This window comes from Camelus dromedarius, chromosome 10 (genome assembly GCF_036321535.1).
Source record: "Camelus dromedarius isolate mCamDro1 chromosome 10, mCamDro1.pat, whole genome shotgun sequence".
In the NCBI taxonomy this organism is placed as follows: Eukaryota; Metazoa; Chordata; class Mammalia; order Artiodactyla; family Camelidae; genus Camelus; species Camelus dromedarius.
The window spans coordinates 18,572,798-18,594,343 of record NC_087445.1 but is presented as its reverse complement, the minus strand read 5'-3'; the positions used below and the strand labels follow the sequence as shown (position 1 = coordinate 18,594,343).

Here is a 21,546-nt window from a genome sequence, read left to right as displayed (position 1 = left end):
TCTCCAACAATAATGAAAGAAATCTGAGACAGAAGAGAAGGAAACAACAAATATATAAAGATTAACTTTCAGCTAAATCAAGCCTTCAATGAACTACCTCTGGAATAATAAATTGCTTTTATTCTCTGAGAGTACTTGTGACTGTTTAGACTTTGCTGATTTTTTCCCTTAGATTCCCATCTGGGTGACCCGGATAATATAAAAGATGTTCAGTAAGTTGCTCAGTAGGTAGGAGGAAGTCACTAATTTATCCTTCTTACTTTACTGGCTACCAGGCAAATCTACTTAGAGGTAAGGCTGCAGAAGCACCTTCTCCATGACTGACCAGCTGTTGGACAATGTGGCTTCTGGGACAGGATGATGTCAGCAGCTAGCCAAGGCTAACCCTGGCTAATGTTTCTCAAGTTTGCGTAAGTCATTTCAACTGTCAGTCTTGCTTTCTCTTAGTGGCCAGAGGAGGAAGAAGACAACAGTTAAATCTACTCCATGCATATTTGTAAAACATTTTGCAGGTTGATTTCCTTCACTAGACTATAAGCTCCTTGGCCTGCAAAATCTGTGTCTTGTTCACTCAAGTGTACTCTTCCTCCAAGTATTTATAGCAACAGACTCTTTAAAAGCAGAGAAGAACTGGAAAGTAGAGAGCTTTGCACACAGCAGGTTCTCTACGTTTGTTCAGCTGAAACATGGTTTCTCAGAGATGGGCATTGCTCAGTAGCAGAATCTCCTTCCTCTCTCAGCCCGTGACACAGGACCAACCTGTGATAATGTCTCTATATGATAATGAGTTTCAGGTATCAACTTGCCCAGGCTCTACAGCCTAGTTGTTTGGTGAGACATCAGTCTATATGGCCGGGGAAGGTTGCATTTTTTTTTAAACATGTGATTAACATTCAAATGAGTAAACTGGGAGAAAAAAAAAAAAAAAAACAGATTACCCTCCACAGTGTGAATGGGACTCATCTAATTATTTGAAGGCCTTAAGAGAGAAAACCGAGGTCCCCTGAGAAAGAAGTAATTCTGCCTCCAGGCTGCCCTCAGACTGATGACCACAATATCAACTCTACCCTGGGTCTCCTGCCTACTGCCTGCTGGCAATGCTCTCCTGCTACAAACCAACTGGCGCTTTATCAGAAATTAAGAACATGAGTATAGGATTAGTTCACACCTCTCATGATTAGCTTCCTTGCTCTCACTACTGGAACCAAAAGGGAAGTGGATATGACATGCTTCATAAACATTTCCATCACTCTGGACTCTGATCCCAGCACAGCAGCTTCTGTTCTGCCTCTGTCAACCTCCCAAAGGTTAGCCGGGGAAGCCCTGGGTTTATCTATATCTACCAACTCAATTTAAGCCATGTGCCTTTTCCCTGGGAAGTCACAGGTTATCTGAAAATGAAGAGTTGTCTTTATAAGAAGAGTGGGTTTTAGGTGGTAAAACCCACTCTGCCAAAAATACCTTGCTGCTTCTCAGCAACTACTGTTTTGCACCGTCTCCCTCCCCTGCTAAACATACACATTCCCTTTAGCCCTTTCCAGGTGTGTTAAGATACGATTTTATCTCATCATCAATTCTTAGGGGACTATCTATTGATCTTTAAAGGAGCTGTCAAATTAGATTGAGCTCTCCTCTTAAAAATCCTAGACCTCTTGCATACCTTTAAAAATAAAAATAACACAAAGGTGACTGGAAGATTGATCACTCCTCCATAACAAGATTAAAGGTCAGCGTTTTCAAAGAATGAATTCTATTTACTAATAAAATCTTACAGTAAAAGCCAATGATATTCAATTGCCCAGGTGTGTATCCAGACACTTCTCATGATAAAACTTTTGTTTTATCCTCCACATGAAAATGCAATTAAATCACTGCAGAATCTGCTACTTAAAACACTTCAATGCGCTGCATGCCCTGTGGAATAGAATCAGAACTCCTTAGCATGAAGATCAGAGACACAAATGCCGATGGGCTGGAAGTTGATGACTGTACTGAAGGAGGAGAGACCTGGGACAAACCAGGCAGTACACACATGATCTTTGGTGCTGTGCTGGAACTTAAACAGTACTGCCAGCCTCTCCAAGTTTTCTAGAAAGCCTGGAATCCAGGTGTTTCCATGTAAAAGATGCTAAATTTTAAATGTTGACGCCATATTTAAGAAAAATACTCAATAAACCACACAAAACCAATCTAATTTCCAAATTCAGGCTACAGGGCCCTCTTTGCAATGCTGAATTCTCTGATGTCTGCCATCCATACAGCTTCACCTCTCACCCTGCCCCTTAAGCACATACCCTGTGCTCTGATCATAGTCTGAGAAGGGCAGCTCAGTAAATGCACTGCCTTCAGTCACATATTCGCAAGCCCCTTCTTGCCCCCTTCTCTTGCCTGCAAACGCATAAGTCATATTTCATGATTCAGATCAAGGGCCTTTCCTCAAGACATCCCTCACCCTTACCCAGGCCATACTCAACACACTGTCCCTTGTACCCCTCTTTCCAAACTCTATATAACTTTCCAATTACAATTGTAACTTATTGTTCTTTTCTGTTCACCCAGATCCCCCCTGAAAGACTCTAAGCTTCTCAAAGACAGAGATAGTATTTTATCGATCTCTACATTCTCAGCACCTAATGCAGTGCTTGGTACATGACCATCATCACTAACACATACAGCTCTTACTACATTCCCAATGCCTTACAAGTATTAACTTGCACTCTCACACCACACTGGTGTTTTCCTCCTCATTTTACAGATGGGGTAACTGAAGCACAGAGTGCGACAAGATTTAACACCAAATAGTCTGGAGTTAGACCGTGCTTCTAGACCATACTTCCTCCCTTATGGAGCAATGTTGTTCTTTGGAAATAAAATTAGATCTAAGGGTCATTTCCTAATAGTTGACCCCTCTTTAGGATTTCTAATCCTTTTCTTATTCATCTTTCAGTTGCTAATCAGATAGAAAAGCTGAGAGACTGTTTTGCCAAGAAGGCAAAACTTCATTAAAATAGTGGTGTTTAAAGAATGTAAACCCACCTAGCCTTCTGAATTCATCTGCCATTGATTCGGGCTTGGTGAAAAACAGAGTGCAGCCTGACCCAGTGATAACCCCATTAGGGAATTTCTTTTGGTGCAAACAGCAATTTAAGCAAATATGCCCTTCTGTTTTTTCTAGTGCTCTTTGTTATTGTAGTAAAATCCAAGTTGGGTTTCATGTGGGAAATCACAGAGCCAAAAACGGGAACTTTTCTTTATACGCAAAAATGCAATGAAATGCTTTTAATTCCCATACAGCCAGTTATTATTTATCCGCACGGCTAAGGAATGGAAGATCTAAAAAGAAACTAAGTGCTAGACTGGCCTCGGCCCCTTTACACAGATGGAAGTTTCACAGGCCTGTTTGAAGTTTCAGGGTAAGTGCTGTCAATCTCAAAAACCAGTGGGTCTGCATTTTCCTTTGCAGTTCAAGTACTCAAACTATAGACATTGTTCCTGTTTTTAATCTGATTATAAATATTCAACTAAAGTAGTTAAATGTTTAGAAAAGGTGAAGACCTGATAATACGTAAGAGACTCTGAGGTACTCTGTTGACACTTAAATAATGTAGCCAAGGACAACGTAGGAAGTCATTTAGTGCTATTAATCAGTAATCTAAAAGCATTGTGTCTGTGTGCAAGTGTCTTTCTCTTGGCTAACATCTGTGAAATGATCATTGAAAAATTTGATAAAGGAACATTTCTAAAAGTACACAGTAAAATCCAAATGACTGCCATCAATTACAGCTCACCTTCTGTAAGGCTCAAACTTGACATTTTAAAACATTTTAGATATCACCCTGCTTCAGAATGAACAATATACTCATGGTTAAAATTCTACCTTCCTTTCACCGAGATATTTCATCAAGATATTTGAGACCTACAAGGTTTAATCCTCTACTTAGTATTGATTTTACTCCTGTAATTTTTAAAATAAAGGTTTCATGCCCTGTAAATGCTTAATTTTTTTCCCCAAAACCTTGTTCTGTATTCCTGATCCGTGAAAAGCTCTGCCATCTGCTGGCCATTGGTATATAATGCTCTATGAGCAGTTTGGGGTCCTTGAGGAAAGAACTTTGAAGAAAACAAAAAAAACAAAAACCCTGTGCATTGTTCTACAAGCAACTGAAGTTGCATACACTTGTCACTTTAGAATTCACCTTTAAGTTACAACACTTCTCTTACGTTCTCACTCTCTCCTTTGAAGCCAACTCAAGCATTAGACAATGCTGACTTGTAGGGTTTAAAAAAAAAGCTTATGTTTGCTGCCCCCTACTGTTCAAATTTCTCAGCATTTCTGAGCTTTCATTCCCTCTTGCTGAAACTAAAAACATAATTAATGCGTTTGTTCCTCTATTTATTCACTCATATAGTCATTCACTCAGTTACTCATTCAGTGAATGCATGTAAGCCATCCTATGCACCAAAAAGCATGCTGTATGCAAGATGACTGGGACACAAAACTCCAATGTGACAAGGAAAGGAAAAAGAAGAATTTCAAGGCAAAATTACATGAAAATCTGTTTTAAAATGCCCATAGAGTCCATCAATTCAGTTGTACCAAATCTTTAATGCCTGGGCTTAATAACAGTCCGAGTAAGAGAGGGCGAGAGAATGGAAGGGGAAGACAGGTGAGGAGCAGGGTGGGGAGAAGGAGAGTGGACAGGTTCAGTGAATATGGTATAATCCAGTCATGACAAACTGCTGCTTCCTCTTTAAGTCCATCATAAGCAGAAAACTTTTTAATGAGGAGCTAGATGAGTTTAACAGGAGTATGTTCCTTTTGGAGCAAGATTTGTGTCTAATGTTTCAATTTTCTTCAGATAATGTGCCCTGCTCTGTCCTTTCATAATACCGAGTGGCAGTCTCTACCTGCACCCTAACCACACTGTTTTAGAATACCTGGCTTCCCTTTCTGACTCCTCTCACCAGACAGGAGTTCCTTAGAGGCTGAGATTGGATAGGTCATGCATCTTTCTCTCTTTCGCATTTAGCTTAAGGCCCAGCACATGGTAGGAAAAATAATATGGTAATTAAGAATTCAGACTTTGCAGTTAAGACAGATTGAGGACTGAAGCCCATTTACCCTAGTTATATAAATCTGAGAAGACTTCTTAAATATGCTGAGCCTCGTGTGATAACTGTGATAATGACACCTACCCTTGCATTTTCTCAAACATCACAATCCACCTAGAATTTTATTACCTTAGTTTGCTTTAATCTTTGTAAAATTCCTAGACCCCAAGGAAAGGTAACATTTTAAGCTACATTGGACATTTAAAACTTAACAGTAATGATAGATTTGATGGACTTTTTGGTGAGGTGTGGAGGTGGTGGACTGAAAGCCCCAAACAGACAAGGAAGCTTCTGAAAAAGGCAAATCAGGGGGAAAAAAAGCAGTGAGGGTAAGTCAACTTCTCTCAGTCTCCCTTATCTGTAAAATGGGGATTATAATAGGATCCAGGTCAAGGGTGGCTGTAAGGATTAAATGAAGAATACACAGTTTTCAAGAAATACTAGCTATTTTCAACATTGCTCTTGAAGATTCTCAGAAGAAAACATGACCTTGCTCTGAATTTATTTTTAAGGCTTCATTTCCAGACAACACATGGATTTAGCAGGGAAAGAAAGAAATGCTATTAGAGTTTTCTTATATTTAAATTTTTCTCCAGTGCCATAGGTGTTCCTCAAGTTTTAAAAGCAGAATGATGAGCAGAAGCCACACAAGGACCCCTCATATGAGCCTGTCATTGTCCAAGTCCAAGATTAAAGTACTGGGAGACTTGGTGTCTAGTGAGGACCTGCTTCCCAGTTCATAGATGGCTATCCTCTCACTTGTCCTCACAGGGCAGGGAGGGTAAAGGAGCTCTCTGGGGTCTCTTTTATAAGAGGACTAATCCCATTCATGAGGACTGCAGTCTTATGATCTAATCACCAATCAAAGGCCTTACCTCCTAATACCATCATCATGGGGGTTAGGATTTCAAAATACAAATTTTGGGGGGACACATTCAGTCAGTAACATCTGCCATAGCTCAGATACTGGCATACTGAACAGAGCAAATTATGCTGCACCTGTATACTAAAGCATATCTAAGGACCTGCAACTTCCTGGTCCTTGTCTATCCTGAGCACAGAAAAGCCCATGTCTGCTTATAACAAGACTGAAGGGAGATGTTTAGTGTTTCATCTTGCTATCTGTTTATCCTGTAACAGAAAATAATAGTATCTACCTCCTACAGGATGTGAGGGTCCTGGGATGCTAGGATTCCAGGAGAGATGGCCATTCAATCAACCAGAACATGTTCTTAATCTGCAGCATTATTCAGGGAGAGTGGAAAACTAGACAAGATTTTTCTTCAATAAATCCAAATAATATGTGACTTTAATCATCTTCAGCAGGGTCTCTAGAAGTGAAAGGACAGATTCATTTTGAAGTGAACATTGAAGAGAAAAGGTGACTTGGAATAGAGGCTATTTCTAGATATTTCTTGGATCAAATGAACTCAGAATAGAAGGAAGAAGCAGAGGAAGCACTAAAGGAGTAAAACTTGATTGGACTGAAATAAGACAATTGACTAGGGGAATCTCCAACTATCTGGAGCGCACCAAATTCAAACCAGACCCTGCTTACTTCATTTCAAAGCATGTGGTTCTTCCTTCAACCAGATATACAAGTTACATGCCACTCCACTTTTATAAAGGTCATAAAGGATTGCCACCTAAACTTTGCTATATTTTTGAGGAAGTTAACTTCTAATTCCCTCTACAAAGTGCCTTGCAATAAATGTATTATAAAAATCTAGATTTTAAATAAATAATGAAATAATGCTTTCTTCTTGTGACACATGACTATGCTTCTTCATCCTGACTTAACAGGAGAACTGAGCATTTTTTTCTTCTTGTTTTCTTAAATGTTTACTCTAAGTAGTAATTACTTGCTGGCCTGTAAGACAAATATAACAAATTTAGAAAGGTCAAATTAATTAGGCTTTCTGTGATAAAACAAATCCAAGTTTCTAGTTACTAAAATGTTAATGTTATATGGTGTTATGGCCTACACTATACATCGTCAGAGAGAAGACACACAGCTTCACCACAACCAGGAGTTTTAAAGAACATGGCTTGTAGATACATCTTCTATTTACTTACCAAGTAATACTAATTTTGTAACAGAATGTTACCTTAAGTACATATTTACATATCTTTCACTTCTTATCATAACAAACACCAGGCACTGTTCCTTTTTAAGAATTTTTTTCCCCTCTCCTGGCAAGGGAAAAAAATTCAAGTATTTGGAGAACTGCCTGTGGGAAAATTTCTCTAAACACAATTTTGTTAAAGTTCATTGTGTCTGTTTGCGATTAATTTTTTTCCAATGACTACACTGTGTATAATGATGACACTGAGGTTTTTGAACCTGAATTTACACCAATTCTGACATCTCTGGGGTCTTTACACCTGCATAGGCTTGCCTGCCTAGGACCTGAAGGGGAAACAATTTCAAACATTTATAGTTATTACTATTGATTTTCTTACCATCCTCTTAAGATATTTTGTTGAAAATGTTCTGCTGCATCCAGAATGGCTGCATGCTAATAGAACTTCAGCTTTTTCCCTAGGCTTCCAATGACAAATTCTAATCCACTGACAAAAGTGGCGGCCAAAATGTCCATCCCTATAGCATCTGTGACACAGGAACATGGTAAAAAGATCTGAGTCACACAGAATTGGGGATCTGTAAGGACACACGCTTAGGTGGTTCATAATTTTTATTTTGGCCCAAATTTCTACAAGGTGGGGGGGAGTCATGTGAATTGCTTCAGCCGTGACAACTTGACAGCTTTAACATGCCCAGATGTGGAGTTATCACCAGCCTGGTTCTACACTATAGCACCATCCAGCACGGACACACCAGTCAGGAGCAGAGATGTGGCTTTCAGTGGGAAAGCTGACAGAGTTGGCTGAGATGATATATTTCGTGCATTTGTGTGAATACTTCCTCTTGAATATTTGATGATCTTGGAATGATTTGGTTAAGTCTTTAAAATTGGCATATAATTTAGTCACGTTTAAGCACATAAATTATTGTAGGTCTTTCCACTACAAGGGGACTGTGGGACACTGAAGGACCACTGCTCAACAGCTGGTATGGACAGCTATTGGCAACACCATCTCAGTACCATGTCGACTAAGAGCTGGAAGCTGGCAAAGTTGTACGAGGGATTATCTGAAAAAAGAGAAAGCTATTGAACTATCCATGTAGTGTCATAATCAGAATTGCTGTAAGGTGGCCTGGGTACTTTTTTAGAATTGTCTTTAGGAAGGCAAGGGTACAGGCAAACAGAGGGAAATTTATAGGACAAGATGCTATTTTCATAGACAAACCCTTGAGATTCCTGTTGTCTTGTTGAGGATTTTTTATACCAATCAAAACGGGAGACCACTTTGTCCTACTTTGATTTTGGGGCTTGGTAAGAGAAAATTATCCAAAAGTTGGAAATAAGCCAAAAAGATTTCTGTCTGCCTTTTCAAATACACATTAAAGTTTTGTCCAACAAGTCTACCCAAGGATCATCTGCTTCTGGGAGGGGAGTGGCAAACAACGGCCCAAGTCCTCAGCCAAACCAGCTCTCTACCTGTTTTTGCATAACTTTGAACTAAGAATCTTTTTTACAACCTTAAGTAATTGGAAAACAAAAATCTAGAGAACAATAATATTTTGTCACACGTGAGAAGTATATGAAATTCAAATTTTAGTGTCCATAGGGTTGTACTGGAATATGGCCAGGCTCATTCAATTAGATTTTGCCTATATTTCTGAGCTTCACACACTCCTCAATATTTGCCTCTTTGTAGGCAAGGTTTGCAGACCCTTTACCTGAGAGCTGTAACTTTGTTTTATCGTTCCTTATTGTAGCGTTCAGACTTTGGTGGTAGATATCTTGCTTGTTATGATTGATACATTCAATCTTTTCTTCAGAATTAAAGATTGGTATCTGCAAATGGTATCTGTTCACAGACAACCCCAAAGGCTAGAGTTTTATTGCCTTGTAAAATATAATATCAGTTTTGTACCTAATTTTTCTATCTTATTCTAACATTCTCTTTTCTGCTGTTGCAGCTTCTTGTATCCTCCCTTGAATTAGTTTTGCCATTCTGCTGATTCCTTTATTAATGAGTTAAATACATCTCTGACACATGCCAACTATATGTTTGTTTGAATTTTATGCTTTTAACTTTTTGAAAATCGATTTTGACACGTTTTTCTAAAATGGATTCTTTTATTAAAAGAACCCTGTAATGCCTGTTGTCAGTTCAAATCACCTATAGTAAGCCAGTCCCTTGGTTCTATTATTTGTATGCTCTTTTCTCATAAAGCATAATGGTGAAAACTGCTAGAGTCCCCTTGGGAGGTGGATCAAACTGTCTTGAACTACATGCCTTACACACAGAGAACAAACTAGTGCCTGACAACCAGCTGATGGGTGGCTGCCTGGTTTCTGAGAAGAAGTTAGAAAATTGCTTAAATTTTGTATGGAAATGCTAATTTCTTTCCAGAAGTGGCTTAAAATTATATCACTCAAAAAACCAGACCAGTAATTTAAAAAGATACATGCACCACTATGTTCACTGCATCATTATTTGCAATAGCCAAGATTTTTATGAAGAAACCAAAGTGCCTATCAATATGTGAATGGATAAAGAAGATTTGGCATATATGCACAATGGAATACTATTCAGCCATAAAAAAGAATGAAATCTTGCCATTTGCAACAACATGGATCGACCTAGACAGAGTTATGCTAAGTGAGATTTACTTGTAAATATTGTGGCATTTCACTCATGTGTGGAATCTAAAATACAAAACAGTGAACAAAATTAACAAAAGACAAACAGATTTATAGATGCAGAGGATAAATAGGTGGCTGACAGAAGGGAGTGAGGTTGGGGAGGAGAGAAATAGGTGAGGGAGATTAAGAGGTACAAATTTCTAGTTGTAAAATAGACGAGTTGAGGGCTGAAATATACAGTGTGGGGAATACATTCAATAACTATGTAATATATTTGTATGGTGACAGATGGTAATTAAACTGATAATCATGAATGTATAGAAATATTAAATCACTATGTTGTATAACAGAAATTAATGTAGTGTTGTAGGTCAATTATACTTCAAACACAAACAAACAAACTCATAGTAAAAGAGATCAGATTTGTGGTTACCAGAGGTGGGAATGGGGGTGGGAGGACTGGATGAAGGCAGTCAAAAGGTACAAACTTCCAGTTATAAGATAAATAAATTATAGGGATGTCATGTACAACATGATAAATATAATTAACACTGCTGTATGTTACACATGAAAATTGTTAACAGTGAATCCTAAGAGTTCTCATCACAAAAAAAAAATCTATTTTTTTCAATTTCTTTTATTTTCTATCTACATGAGATGATGGATGTTCACTAAACTTACTGTGGTCGTCATTTCATGATGTATGTAAATCAAATCATTATGCTGTACACCTTATTTTATACAGTGCTATACATCATTAATATCTCAATAAAACTGGAAGAAACACACACACACACACACACACACACACACACACACACACGCACACACAACAGACCAGACTTGGGACAATGTTCCCTTCACAGACATTACATAGTTAAGAGCCCTGACCTGCAACTTACAGTAGAAAAGTCCAGAAGTCCAGTTTAGCCCTGTTAAAACAGAAGACCAAACGCCCAAAATAGCATCACTTGTGCTAAAAGCCCATGGTACCAAACCTAGATTCAATACCCAAATTAAATGCAGTTTAGACCTTCCCCAGAAATATAATCTTAATCAACCAGTTTGAAATTTTCTGGTCAGGACCAATGAAGTAATCTCTCACACGGGTCCTCTCCACCCACCCCTCAGAGCAGACAGGCTCCTAGGAAACTAATTCCTGAAGGACTCCCAGCCTTCTGCCCTTTTCAAAGGAACGTCCCAATCTTCTTTCATTCTTCGCCTTTGCATTTTATAACTTAAAAGAAACAGAAAAAAACTGCGCGCCGTAAGAAAATTTAGACCAACAGCAAACAATGAGAGAGTAAGTCTTTACCGTTTAAGTTAACAGTAAATGGGCAGCAACAATATAGTGATATTTTTAATGAACTTATACTTGTGTCTTGTTTCAGTGTCTCACTGCTGTAGGGAAGGAGGAAAATCTACCCTTTTACAGCCATCCTCCCAACCCCAGAGTAATTTGCAACATTTCTGTATCTCAGAATGTTACTACCGCTCAGCATTTTATTTAGGAGAGTTTAATCCAGCCAGGGAGTTTAAATAGGATTACTCCTGTAAGAAAGGGATGGGGATTTTGAAAGTAACGGATTATCCCAGTGGAGGGCTGGTGTAACATCGAGGGTAGGGGGCGGGAGTGGAGGGTGACCAGTCAGTGTTGAGTGAGGAAGACATAAATCTGGATTCTGAATCAAGGTGTACTGGACGTTGCCCGGGGTGGGAACGGTTAAAGATGGCCCTGGCCCTTCGGACCCAGGATGGGAGATAGCGAATGTTTCATCCTCTTAAAAAAAGCCTCCCCTCAAATAGCCAGTTGGTAGGTCAGAAAGGTTATCCAGCAGCACGTTACTCTGTTCATTTTCTTTTTGTCATCACTGAGTCTTGGGTCAACCCCACCTACGCTCTGTCTAGGAGGAATTAACTGAAAGCAGCAAAACCCCGGTTGGGTCTCAGTGGCAAGAAGAGCCAAACGCACCCCGCCCCGCGTTAGCAGCTGGAGGGAATCTCCCCGAACAGCATGCTCCCTCCTCGCCACAATTTTCCCTCCCGCGAGAACTTCTGGAACGTAGATGGGCCTAGTTTTACAGAAAAGGCCCAGCCCGCTGCTGATACGAGGCGGAGCCGGGAGTGTTGCACTTCCTCGTAGAGTTCTCGTTAAAGTTAACAGAGCCGATTAAAGTGCAAAGCACATGGTTTGGAACAATGCAAGGGCTCAATAAACAGTCTTTATTATTATCACTATCATCAGCCCGTTATTTATAACGGGGGTGAAAAAAAATCAACGGAGAACCGGAAAGGTCCGCAATAGGGGCGGGAGGCGGGGACCTGGAATTGAGGAGGGGGTGGCGGGGGAGAGCCCACACCAGCAGCCAATCCAGCTGTCCCGGGGAGGAAGAGGAGGAGCCAGAGCCGCCCCCGGGACTGCACTGCTCAGTCCCGCGCCGCGCGCGTGAACCCGCTCCGCGCCTCCACCCCGCGCGTGGTCGCCGCTCCTTCCCAGCGCAGACATGGCCTCAGGTGCCACTCCCGCGGCCGTGAAGGTGAGATCAGCCGTCCCGGCTGTTGTCCGCTCTGCCCTGTAGTCTTTCGCTGCCGTCCGGTGGGAGTGCACTTCTGGGCCGTGAGCCCAGCTTGTGAGCCCCCGCCGCGACGGGGAAGGTCTGTGGCTGGTTAGCCCCGGGGTAAGGGAGAGCGAATGATTGCCAAGCTGTCCCCCAACCTCTGGTCTCAGATGCACCCGCAGGGCGGGGGCAAGCTCTTCCGAGAAGGGCAGCGGGCGTGGCTGCGCTAGCGCCCCACCTTTCCCGAGCGCCACTCCTTTCTGGGCAGATGCGTCTGGTCGGGAGTAACGGGTGTGCCAGGTGAGTGGACCCCCGCAACTGCCGAGACAGTCCCTTCGTGCCCTGCTCTACTCAGTGCTTTCGCTCTGACTTGGCTCTTTGGCCGTGGCCCACGTGGGAGAACTGCTTGCTTGCTCTTTTGCAAGCTTCCGGCTTTTTTTCTCTCCTAAACGTGGGCCTTCTCTGTCCTGAAGTTATCCCCCTGCAGCGCAATGCTTTGGGGATTCTGAGACTTTTACAACACCGAAATGGAGTACAGGAGTACTGGGCCGTTCCCTGTTTGGAGGCCTCAGCCCTTAAACTGCTTTTTGGCAACCTTGAAAGTTAGAGATCAGTTTCCTTGTGCCCTCAGTCCTCAAAAGTCTCCGTACAAGGGATCACTGTATGGTGGCAGTGGAGTTTTACCCGGAGGAGAGCACAAATTCCAAGGATTGCAGCGAGTTTCCCTGGGGCTTTTAAACACTTCTTCCTAGTTGGTGCTTGCGGAGAGAGAGTTAGAATTACAGTCCACAAAATAAATTGTTGATAAAACTCAAGATACCTTCCAGGCAGCTTATGACTGGTGAAGAACTGTTAATTTGTTTGGCTTTAGAAATTCTGGCCAATGGGATAGAAAGGTCCATCACCTTCAAGTCTCTCTCTTGATTCCGCGTTTTGTGTTCAGTTCTGCCTGGAGAAGGCGGATCTCTGGTCTGTGTGTCCTCAGCCAGAGTGATTAGTTCAGTAGGCCCTTGCAGCTCTTAGTGAGACACATGATGTAAGAGAGACTGGGGTGGAAAGAGTTGCAGTCATACTTAGATACCAATTTTCTTCTATTTTGAAAAGAATCTTGCATTAAATATTTGTTGACTGCCTCTTACCAGTCACGGAAGACAAAGCAGAATTTTTATGACGCTCTTTTGTAAGAGTGAGTGAGTTCCTTAGGTGCCCGTCTATAAATCGGGAACTGTACTGCACGGTTTTCTGGGACTTAGAATTGTATTGTTTGTCTAGCACACAGTTGAAACTTATTAAATAGTAGTGCTTATAAGTGGAGGAGCTGAGATTAATTTTGAATCTTTTCTCCAACAATTAAATTATTTGTAGGCCCCAGCTTTCAGTGGGCAAGAGGGAACTATTACCTTTCCAAGAATACACTTAGTGACATTAAAAATAAAGAGGGGTGGTATTTAAAACACTCTCACTTTAATCTGGTTTGGCATTCTCCCCACCACAATTTCCCTGTAAAATTAGTGCAGTGCATTTAAGTGCAGAATGGGCACTGTGATTAGAGCAGTGATGTAAATATTGCATGATATATATTTTTTTTCTTGGCGAGCTGCTGAATATAAAATTAATATCGGGCTGCCTGCTTATTTCTCTCTTTGGGGTTAGGTGACAATTTTGTTCTTGCAAATCCTTGATTCCAACACCATCTCCCACAGACTGCTGAGGCAACATCCTATATAGAAAAATTGAGATGTCAGTGTCCAGAGCAAAATAAGCTAATGAAAACCATATGCTATCCCCAGATCATAGGATGAAGAGCTAGAATGTTCTGTAAGACTGTGTAATCACACAAACCATTTTGGGGACATAAACCTGAGGCAAAGAAAGATCACCTAAGGAGCCCAGAATTACACAGCTGGACCTGGATAATGACAGAACTGGCCTCAAGCCTGGCATTCCATCGACTAGACGTGAGCCATTTCTGAAATATGACATGTGGTCCCTGTGCCCCATTTAATTCTGTTGAGAAAGAGGTGTGCAGCCTTAAGGAAGAGGGAGTGTGGAGTGTGTGCATAAAATACCCACTGGATGCTCTCCTGTAGTGTTAATAACAGCCATTGTCTAGTAGGACCTCAGGGAGACATCCTCCAGTAGCAGCCATGGGCAAGTGGTACGTTTGACCGCAGAGAGCCCAGCCGGTCTTTGGCATTCTGGAGGGCTCCTTTAATGGGCCATGGCTACCCTAGGCAGCAGCCCAGCTTTTAACTCTGAATGATGAAAATAAGTCTTGTTAATCATGGTTGCTATGACAAAGAGGAGATATGGTCCCATCAAAACAGTATTAAGGGGGTTGGGCAAGTCATGGAATCTAGACTGTGGAGAACAGGCCTTTGAACTTCTCTTTTTTGCTGGCTGGGAGTGGTTGGCAAAGGCCTTCACACTGAAAGTTCTTGAATGACCTTCAGAAACCAGGAGACAACCCCAAGGCCCCAACTGGACACCAGATGACCAGTGAGCATTTTTTACCTAGAGACACAATGCCATTCGGGGAGGACAGTTCCCCCCTTAGAACTGCCCTGAGCATTGCAGGACATAGAACATATCCTTGGTTTCCCCTTCGCACGAAACGCTGGTGGCACTCTCCCCCATCAGTGTGGCAGCCTGAAAATACCCCCATGGGTTTCCACACACCTCACCTCATCCCCTAGGAGGGCCAGTTCACACTTGGCTGAGGAGTCTTAAATCCCTGAGAGAGAGACCCCTGGTGAGGGGACAGAGAAGCAGCCAGGTTTTCTCTCCTGAGCAGCAGAGAAAAACTAAGGGATAAGGGGCTTCTTTGTTATTGCTTCAAGGAAGTTTATTATGATTTTATTTTTGCTGGATTTGGGAGGGTGTACAGAAACAGTGACAGATGTTAATGCACTGTTTCACTTGATTCTCATAGTCGTACAGATTGAGGAAAGATCTTACCCTTATAGGGGCAGATGGGAAACAGGTACTAGAAATCTTTGTGGGGAATGGACCTTGAGTCCTCCATTGGTATTCTAGTCTGCGCCGCACAAGCATCTCAAGCAGCGGTTCTCAAAGCCTGTGCTACATCTGCCGCCTCCCGGGAGTTTGTTAGAAGTGCAGATTCTTGGGCCCCACCCCAGTCCTGCTGAATCTGAAATGGGGGTGGGGAGAAGCAAACTGGGTTTTAAAGAGCCTCAGTATATCCAAGTGTCACTGAAGTGTGATAGCTGTTGACCAGGGAGCTTTGAAAAGGCCGGGCACCTGCATTTTTAACAGGCTTCTTGGCTGCTGTAACAATTACAACAAACTGGATGTAGTCACTTAACAATTCTAGAGGTCAGAAGTCCAGAATGAGTCCTGTGGGGCCAAAATCAGTGTCAGTAGGGAAGGTCCTCTTGGAGGACCTAAGGGAGAATGTTTCCTTGCCTTTTCCAGCTACTGGAGATCACCAGCAGTGCTTGGCTCAAGGCCCTGCTCACATTGCCTTTTCTCCCCCTGCTTCCTTCGTCACATCGCCTTCTTCCTCCTTCGACCTTATGAGGACCTTTATGATTACATTAGGGCCCACCCAGATAATCCAGGATAATCTCATCTCAAAATCATTAACTTAGTCTCACAAGGCAACATTCAGAGGTTCTAGTAATTAGGATGAAGACGGGCTCTCCTGCAGGAGCCATTTTTCAGCCTGTGACACTCAACTAACCCAGATTTTAAAAATTAATGATCTAGGCCCTACAGCAAGGATGCCCAATTCTGGCTACGCCCCAGAACCACCTGAGGTGCTGTAAGAAGGGAAAAATGCCTTGCCCAATTAGAATCTCTGGAGTCTGGGCCCTGGGCTTCGGTACTGAAGGCTCCCCTGGGGATTCCAGTATCCAGCAGCTGACCCAGGAGGAGCACCAGGGAGAATCCTGCGTTTCTCCACAAACAGAGGAGAGCGCTGCAGAATAAAATAAGCTCTGAGGAAAATCCTCCTCTGAAATGACCATTTCAGGAGGTGGACTGTATCCTCAAGAGTGTCTACCCATCAGAATAATCCCTTGACTTTGCTAGGGGAGGCTGGTTAAACAAAGGCCACGGATATTCTGAACCTGCCATTATTTCTGGCCAAAATGTACTGTTAACTAACTTGTTAGCTGGGGCTGCCATAACAAAGTACCACAGACTGGGCGGCGTAAGCAACAAGAAATTTGTCTCCTCACAATTCTGGAGGCCAGAAGTTCAAGATCTTCCTTCTGCATACCTGTGTCCTAGTCTCTTCTTGTAAGGTCAACAATCATAATGGATTAGCACTACCAACCCAACAAGACTTCATTTAACTTGAATTACCTCTTCACACACCCTATTTCCAAAAATAGTCAAATTCTGCTCAACACTGCTAATCATCAAATGCAAATCAAAAACCACAATGAAGTACCATCTCACACCTGTCGGAAATGACTATCATCAAGTAACAAATATTGGTGAGGATGTGGAGAAAAGGGAACCCTAGTACACTGTTCCACTGCTGCGTACACATCTGAAGAAAACAAAAACACTAATTCTAAAAGATACATGAACCTCAGTGTTTACGGAATCACTATTTACAATAGCCAAGACATAGAAGCAGCCTAAGTGCCCATCAACAGATGAATGGATAAGAAATGGTGTGATATGTGTGTGTGTGTGTGTGTGTATAAATATAAATATAAAATGTGTATAAATGTATATACACATACACACAATGCAATATTACCCAACTATAAAAAATGAATTTCTGCAATTTGCAATAAAATGGATAGACCTAGAAAGTATGAGGCTTAGTGAAATAGGTCAGAGAAATACGAATTCTCTATTTACCACTTAAATGTGGAATCTAAAAAATAAAACAAATGAATGTCTATAACAAAACAGAAACAGACTCATAGAGAATAAACTAGAGGTTACCGGTGGGGAGAGGGAAGGGGGTGGGGCAAGATGGGTATGAGATTAAGAGATATCAATGACTACGTGTAAAATAAAAAACCAACAAGGATACATTGTACAGCACAGAGAAATATAGCCATTATTTTGTAATAACTTTAAATGGAGTATAATCTATGAAAATATTGAATTGCTCTATTGTACACCTGAAACTAATATAATGTAAAACAGCTGTACTTCAATCAAAAACAGAAGTCAAATTCTGAAGTATTGGGGGTTAGAACTTCAACATATGGATCTGAGGGGCACAACTGAGCCCACAGCCATCACCTACAAGGGTGGCATGCAGAGAAGGGTTTCCTGGCAGAGAGGGAGCCACCAGCTGTCTCTCTGGACCGTACTGCAAGTTCTGATCAGGCCCCCAAGACATTTGGCCATTCTCTCTCCATGCAGCTAGCCTTCCAAGATTTTGCAAGGCTCTGGGAGGCCTAAAAGCTAATTTAGCCCAACAAAAGGAGAGCATCTGTCTGCCGCACTTGCCAAACTTGTCAACGGTGACCAGAGCTGGAGGACTGAAATGCTCAAAGCAGAGACTGCTGGCATCTGGAGCTCTGGCTGTTTCACCTTATGAGTTGAGGAACTCAGAGGCAGCCCATCTCCGTGGCAGGAGCTAGTCTTACTTGCTCGGGGTTACGGTGTTCTGAGAGTGCTGTCATGAAGTGCTAGATTCCTTCATGTAGTGCATCCAGGCCTCAGAGTAATGGGGAGTGGTTCCTGAAGCCATGTGGGGTATGTGAAATCTGTGGCATAGCACCAGGGGAAGTGGACACAGGGTAGGAGTTGGTGTGAACCCTTTCAGCATAGCTAGAAGTAACCATTGTGGCCAGCTAAGCCAACATTTAGATAAAATGCTTTCAAACCATCTCTTCTTTTTGAGGAGACTGACTTGGTGGTCTGCAAGTGCAAAAGTATGGCATGAAGCAACTGTTAAAATCTGGCAATGACCTTGATTGAGTAGGGGGTCCCTATTTCAGAACTTTACCTTGTGTAACGAAGTGCTGCCTGGGGAGAATTGGCCCAGAAGTTCCATCTCAGACCCTGAATACATTTCCTGAGCAGTCTAGGATTGCCTGGACTGAGGGCATTGCCTCTGGCCCAGGAGGCCTGGTTCGTATACATGAGGTCATGGATGGAGAGCCCCTCCCTCCAGGGTGGTTCACTCAGGTTCCCAGAGTTGCTGCTTTCATGTTTGCCCTGGGACCTTGATCCAGAATTTGAATTCTGAGCATCAGTTTATTCATAACATGGAGACAATAAATTTCTAATAGGGTGTGTGATGTTATCAAGGATTACAGGGGATACTGTACATCATAGTGGTTGAGTGTGAAAGACCTGTGTTCCTATCCCAGCGTTGTGCTTTATAATTTGCTGTTTGGACAAATTTCTTAATTTTTGTGTCTCTTTCCTCTTTTGTAAAATGGTTGTTACACTATAGGACCTAACTTACAGAGTAGTTGTGAAGACTGAATGAGGTAAGGGCACTGAAGCACTTGGCATAGTGCCAGTGACATCTAAATGCACAGACATAGTTAATCACCAAGGCAGGTATTGAGCTGACCCCTGAATTTGGAAACTGGAGGGGATGACAGAATTACGCTTTTGGTGCTTGGGATTCCATCCTAGTTATACTTCACTGTGGAGCCAGCAGGTGGCGACATTGCCACATCTTGGTGCTGCTGGCCTCTAGCTGCAGCCAAAAAAAAAAAAAAAAAAGAAAGCCAGTTCCCTGGTGTGGCAGTACTCAGTTGCTACACTACACTTGTCCTGTATCCCTTGCAAGATGAGGGTTTCCATAAACAACTGGAGCCAGTTTGACTGGACAGGCTCTCCTGCAGATAATTCTAGCGCCAGAGACCACATCCTGGTCTTTCTGATGAGCTGTGACAGCTCTTGCTTTCACGCCCAGTATGAAATATTCCTCGCTGAGGGTTGAGTTACCAGCCACCTAATGCAGGGTCATTATGAAGCCAGGGTGGTGTGGACTGAAGCTTAGGGCTGCTGAGGATGGGCTCAAGGGCACTGAACTTCAGCAAGGCCCCAGTTAGCATTTCTTATTCACTGCTGTGATGCTGGGCTAGCTTGCCCACAACAGAGAGTGGTTTCAAAACCAAGTCAGGCTTGTTTCATATATACGAGTCTGACTCCAGTGTTGAATCCAGAATGGGAGAGGCCATGACCCAGGGAATAGTCAGAAACAGCCAAGTCAAAGTGGTAGAACTTAAAGAAAAAGACAAACAAACAAAAGTTTCCATGACTAGCAGAATCCCAATTTCAGAGGGTAATTTCAGAGTCAGCAACTTAGTTCGGCAGTCTGAGGTGATGACACGGGCAAGACAGTTCATTACGTGTGCACACACACACACCTGTTATGATATGTGGTGCTTCAGAGTAAACATGAAATGGATAAAATGGAGCAGCCACTGCAGAAAGGGTTGGGATTCATTAAATAGTGAGATTTTTAAGATTTCTCCTGAAGTGGAAAGATTTAAACACACTGACTTCAGTGAACATTTCTGTTGATCTGAAAACTGCAATATTGGTTAGTCTTTACCTATGATGTTTTAAGTTGTAACAAAGCAGGAGAAAAATGTTGGGTTGGAGTTGATACGTAACCTGCTGTGGTTTCAACAATGTACCACAAGGTGGCAGCAACTCCAAAAACTTGTTTAACCACTTAAGGAAGTTATGGGGATGCTTTCAAAGTTTTAAATTATGTAATCTGCAGTTCTTTGTAAAAGTTTCAATTGCTCTTTTTCTTATTTTGTTGATTTTTTTCCCTAGGAAATAGAGCCAGAGAGGTAACTATTTTCCCACATATTAATATAAATCAACTGTGTAACCTGATCTGGAAATATTTAATTCACATGTTCAGTTAATTCTTAACTTTGGAATTTTTTTTCTCAAGGAGCTACTTTCATTGAGTAGAAAATTTTACTCAAGCGACAACTGATTTAAAGCTTTTCATTGAAAAAAATGCTCAGGTGACTTTTCATTAGGTTTCTAATAAAGAGTCATCTCTGTAGTCTGCTGGTGACAATTTTAAGTAATATTTTTCCTTTAAGAAGTATCAACCCACAAAAACCTTCCTAATGATTTCAGTTATATAATGTTTAGTTAACATATTTAGTTGTCTTTGTAACTGTTCCTGTTCATGTGTCTTAATCATCAAATTAGAGTAACTCTAAAGGGTAATACCAGGGCATTTTAACTCAGATTAATCCCTGAAGACAAGGACAGTTAAGTTACTCTCTGAAAAATGCAATACAACACTTGAAATGTGCAAATTTGTTTTTTTGGAGGGATATTATTTTTAAAATTTTTAAATTTTTGCTCGGGGAGGTAATTAGGTTTATTTACTTAAATGGAGGTACTGGGAATTGAATCCATGACCTCCTGCATGCTAAGCATGCACTCTACCACAGAGCTGTACCCACCCCCCTGAACTGTGCTAATTTGTTATTCAAATAGCAAAAATGTGGTAGAGTCCAAAAAAGGTGACTCATGCTTTGGTTACTTCTGGAACATAGAAGGCCTTCGAATATTTGTGGGATGAATGATTGCTTTTCAGTAATATTCAGATTTTTAAAAATAACCAGGGTTTAGGAATGGAGAAGAACATGTGAGTATGAATAAACAAATTTGCTTAAAATAATGATTTTGTTTCTAATGAAAAATGATCAAGTGTGGTATCTTTTTATTGTCTCCTCTAGATTGGAATAATTGGTGGGACAGGCCTGGATGATCCAGAAATCTTAGAAGGAAGAACTGAAAAATATGTGGATACTCCATTTGGCAAGGTTAATATCCAGTTAGTGGAGACATACTAGCTTTCTCCTTGCTGGCCTAATTTTTAAGTTAAAAAAGTTTTTTTAAATTGCTTTTGTCTTGGCAGTGCAGGGCTGCCTGCCCCAGGCTGAGAGGGGGCCAAGAGTTCTGTCATAGGGTTCCACCACCTGAAACAGTGTCCCCAAGGATGCCCTGGACTTGACTGCACTGAGAATGTGACTTTTATGTATGTGCAAATAACTTGCTAGTTTATATCCCTAGATGCCACACACTCATTTGAGACATAGCAACTGTACTCTTGAGATCTCTGTATTCAAATCAGCTTCTAATTTGGGGCCTGTTGGTCATACCATAATCTTTAACAAATGGGAGGAAATGTCAAAGTGGCCTTTTCTTAGTGAGCCCTGGCC

At 41.7% G+C, this 21,546-nt stretch overlaps 1 protein-coding gene and 1 long non-coding RNA gene across 2 annotated transcripts in view; one reads left to right on the top strand and one right to left on the bottom strand.

The window, feature by feature from the left end:
- Positions 1 to 21,546, bottom strand: part of LOC116152598 (uncharacterized) — a 111,271-nt gene that overhangs the window by 13,255 nt on the left and 76,470 nt on the right. The gene's annotated exons all lie outside the window — the stretch shown is intronic.
- The window catches only part of MTAP (methylthioadenosine phosphorylase), a 33,759-nt gene continuing 24,442 nt past the window's right edge, over positions 12,230 to 21,546 (top strand). The window contains exons 1-2 of the mRNA XM_031449621.2: positions 12,230 to 12,367; positions 21,061 to 21,147. Of these exons, the coding sequence (XP_031305481.1) occupies positions 12,335 to 12,367; positions 21,061 to 21,147 (120 nt within the window). The 5' untranslated portion in view covers positions 12,230 to 12,334. The remainder of the gene's footprint in view (positions 12,368 to 21,060; positions 21,148 to 21,546) is intronic.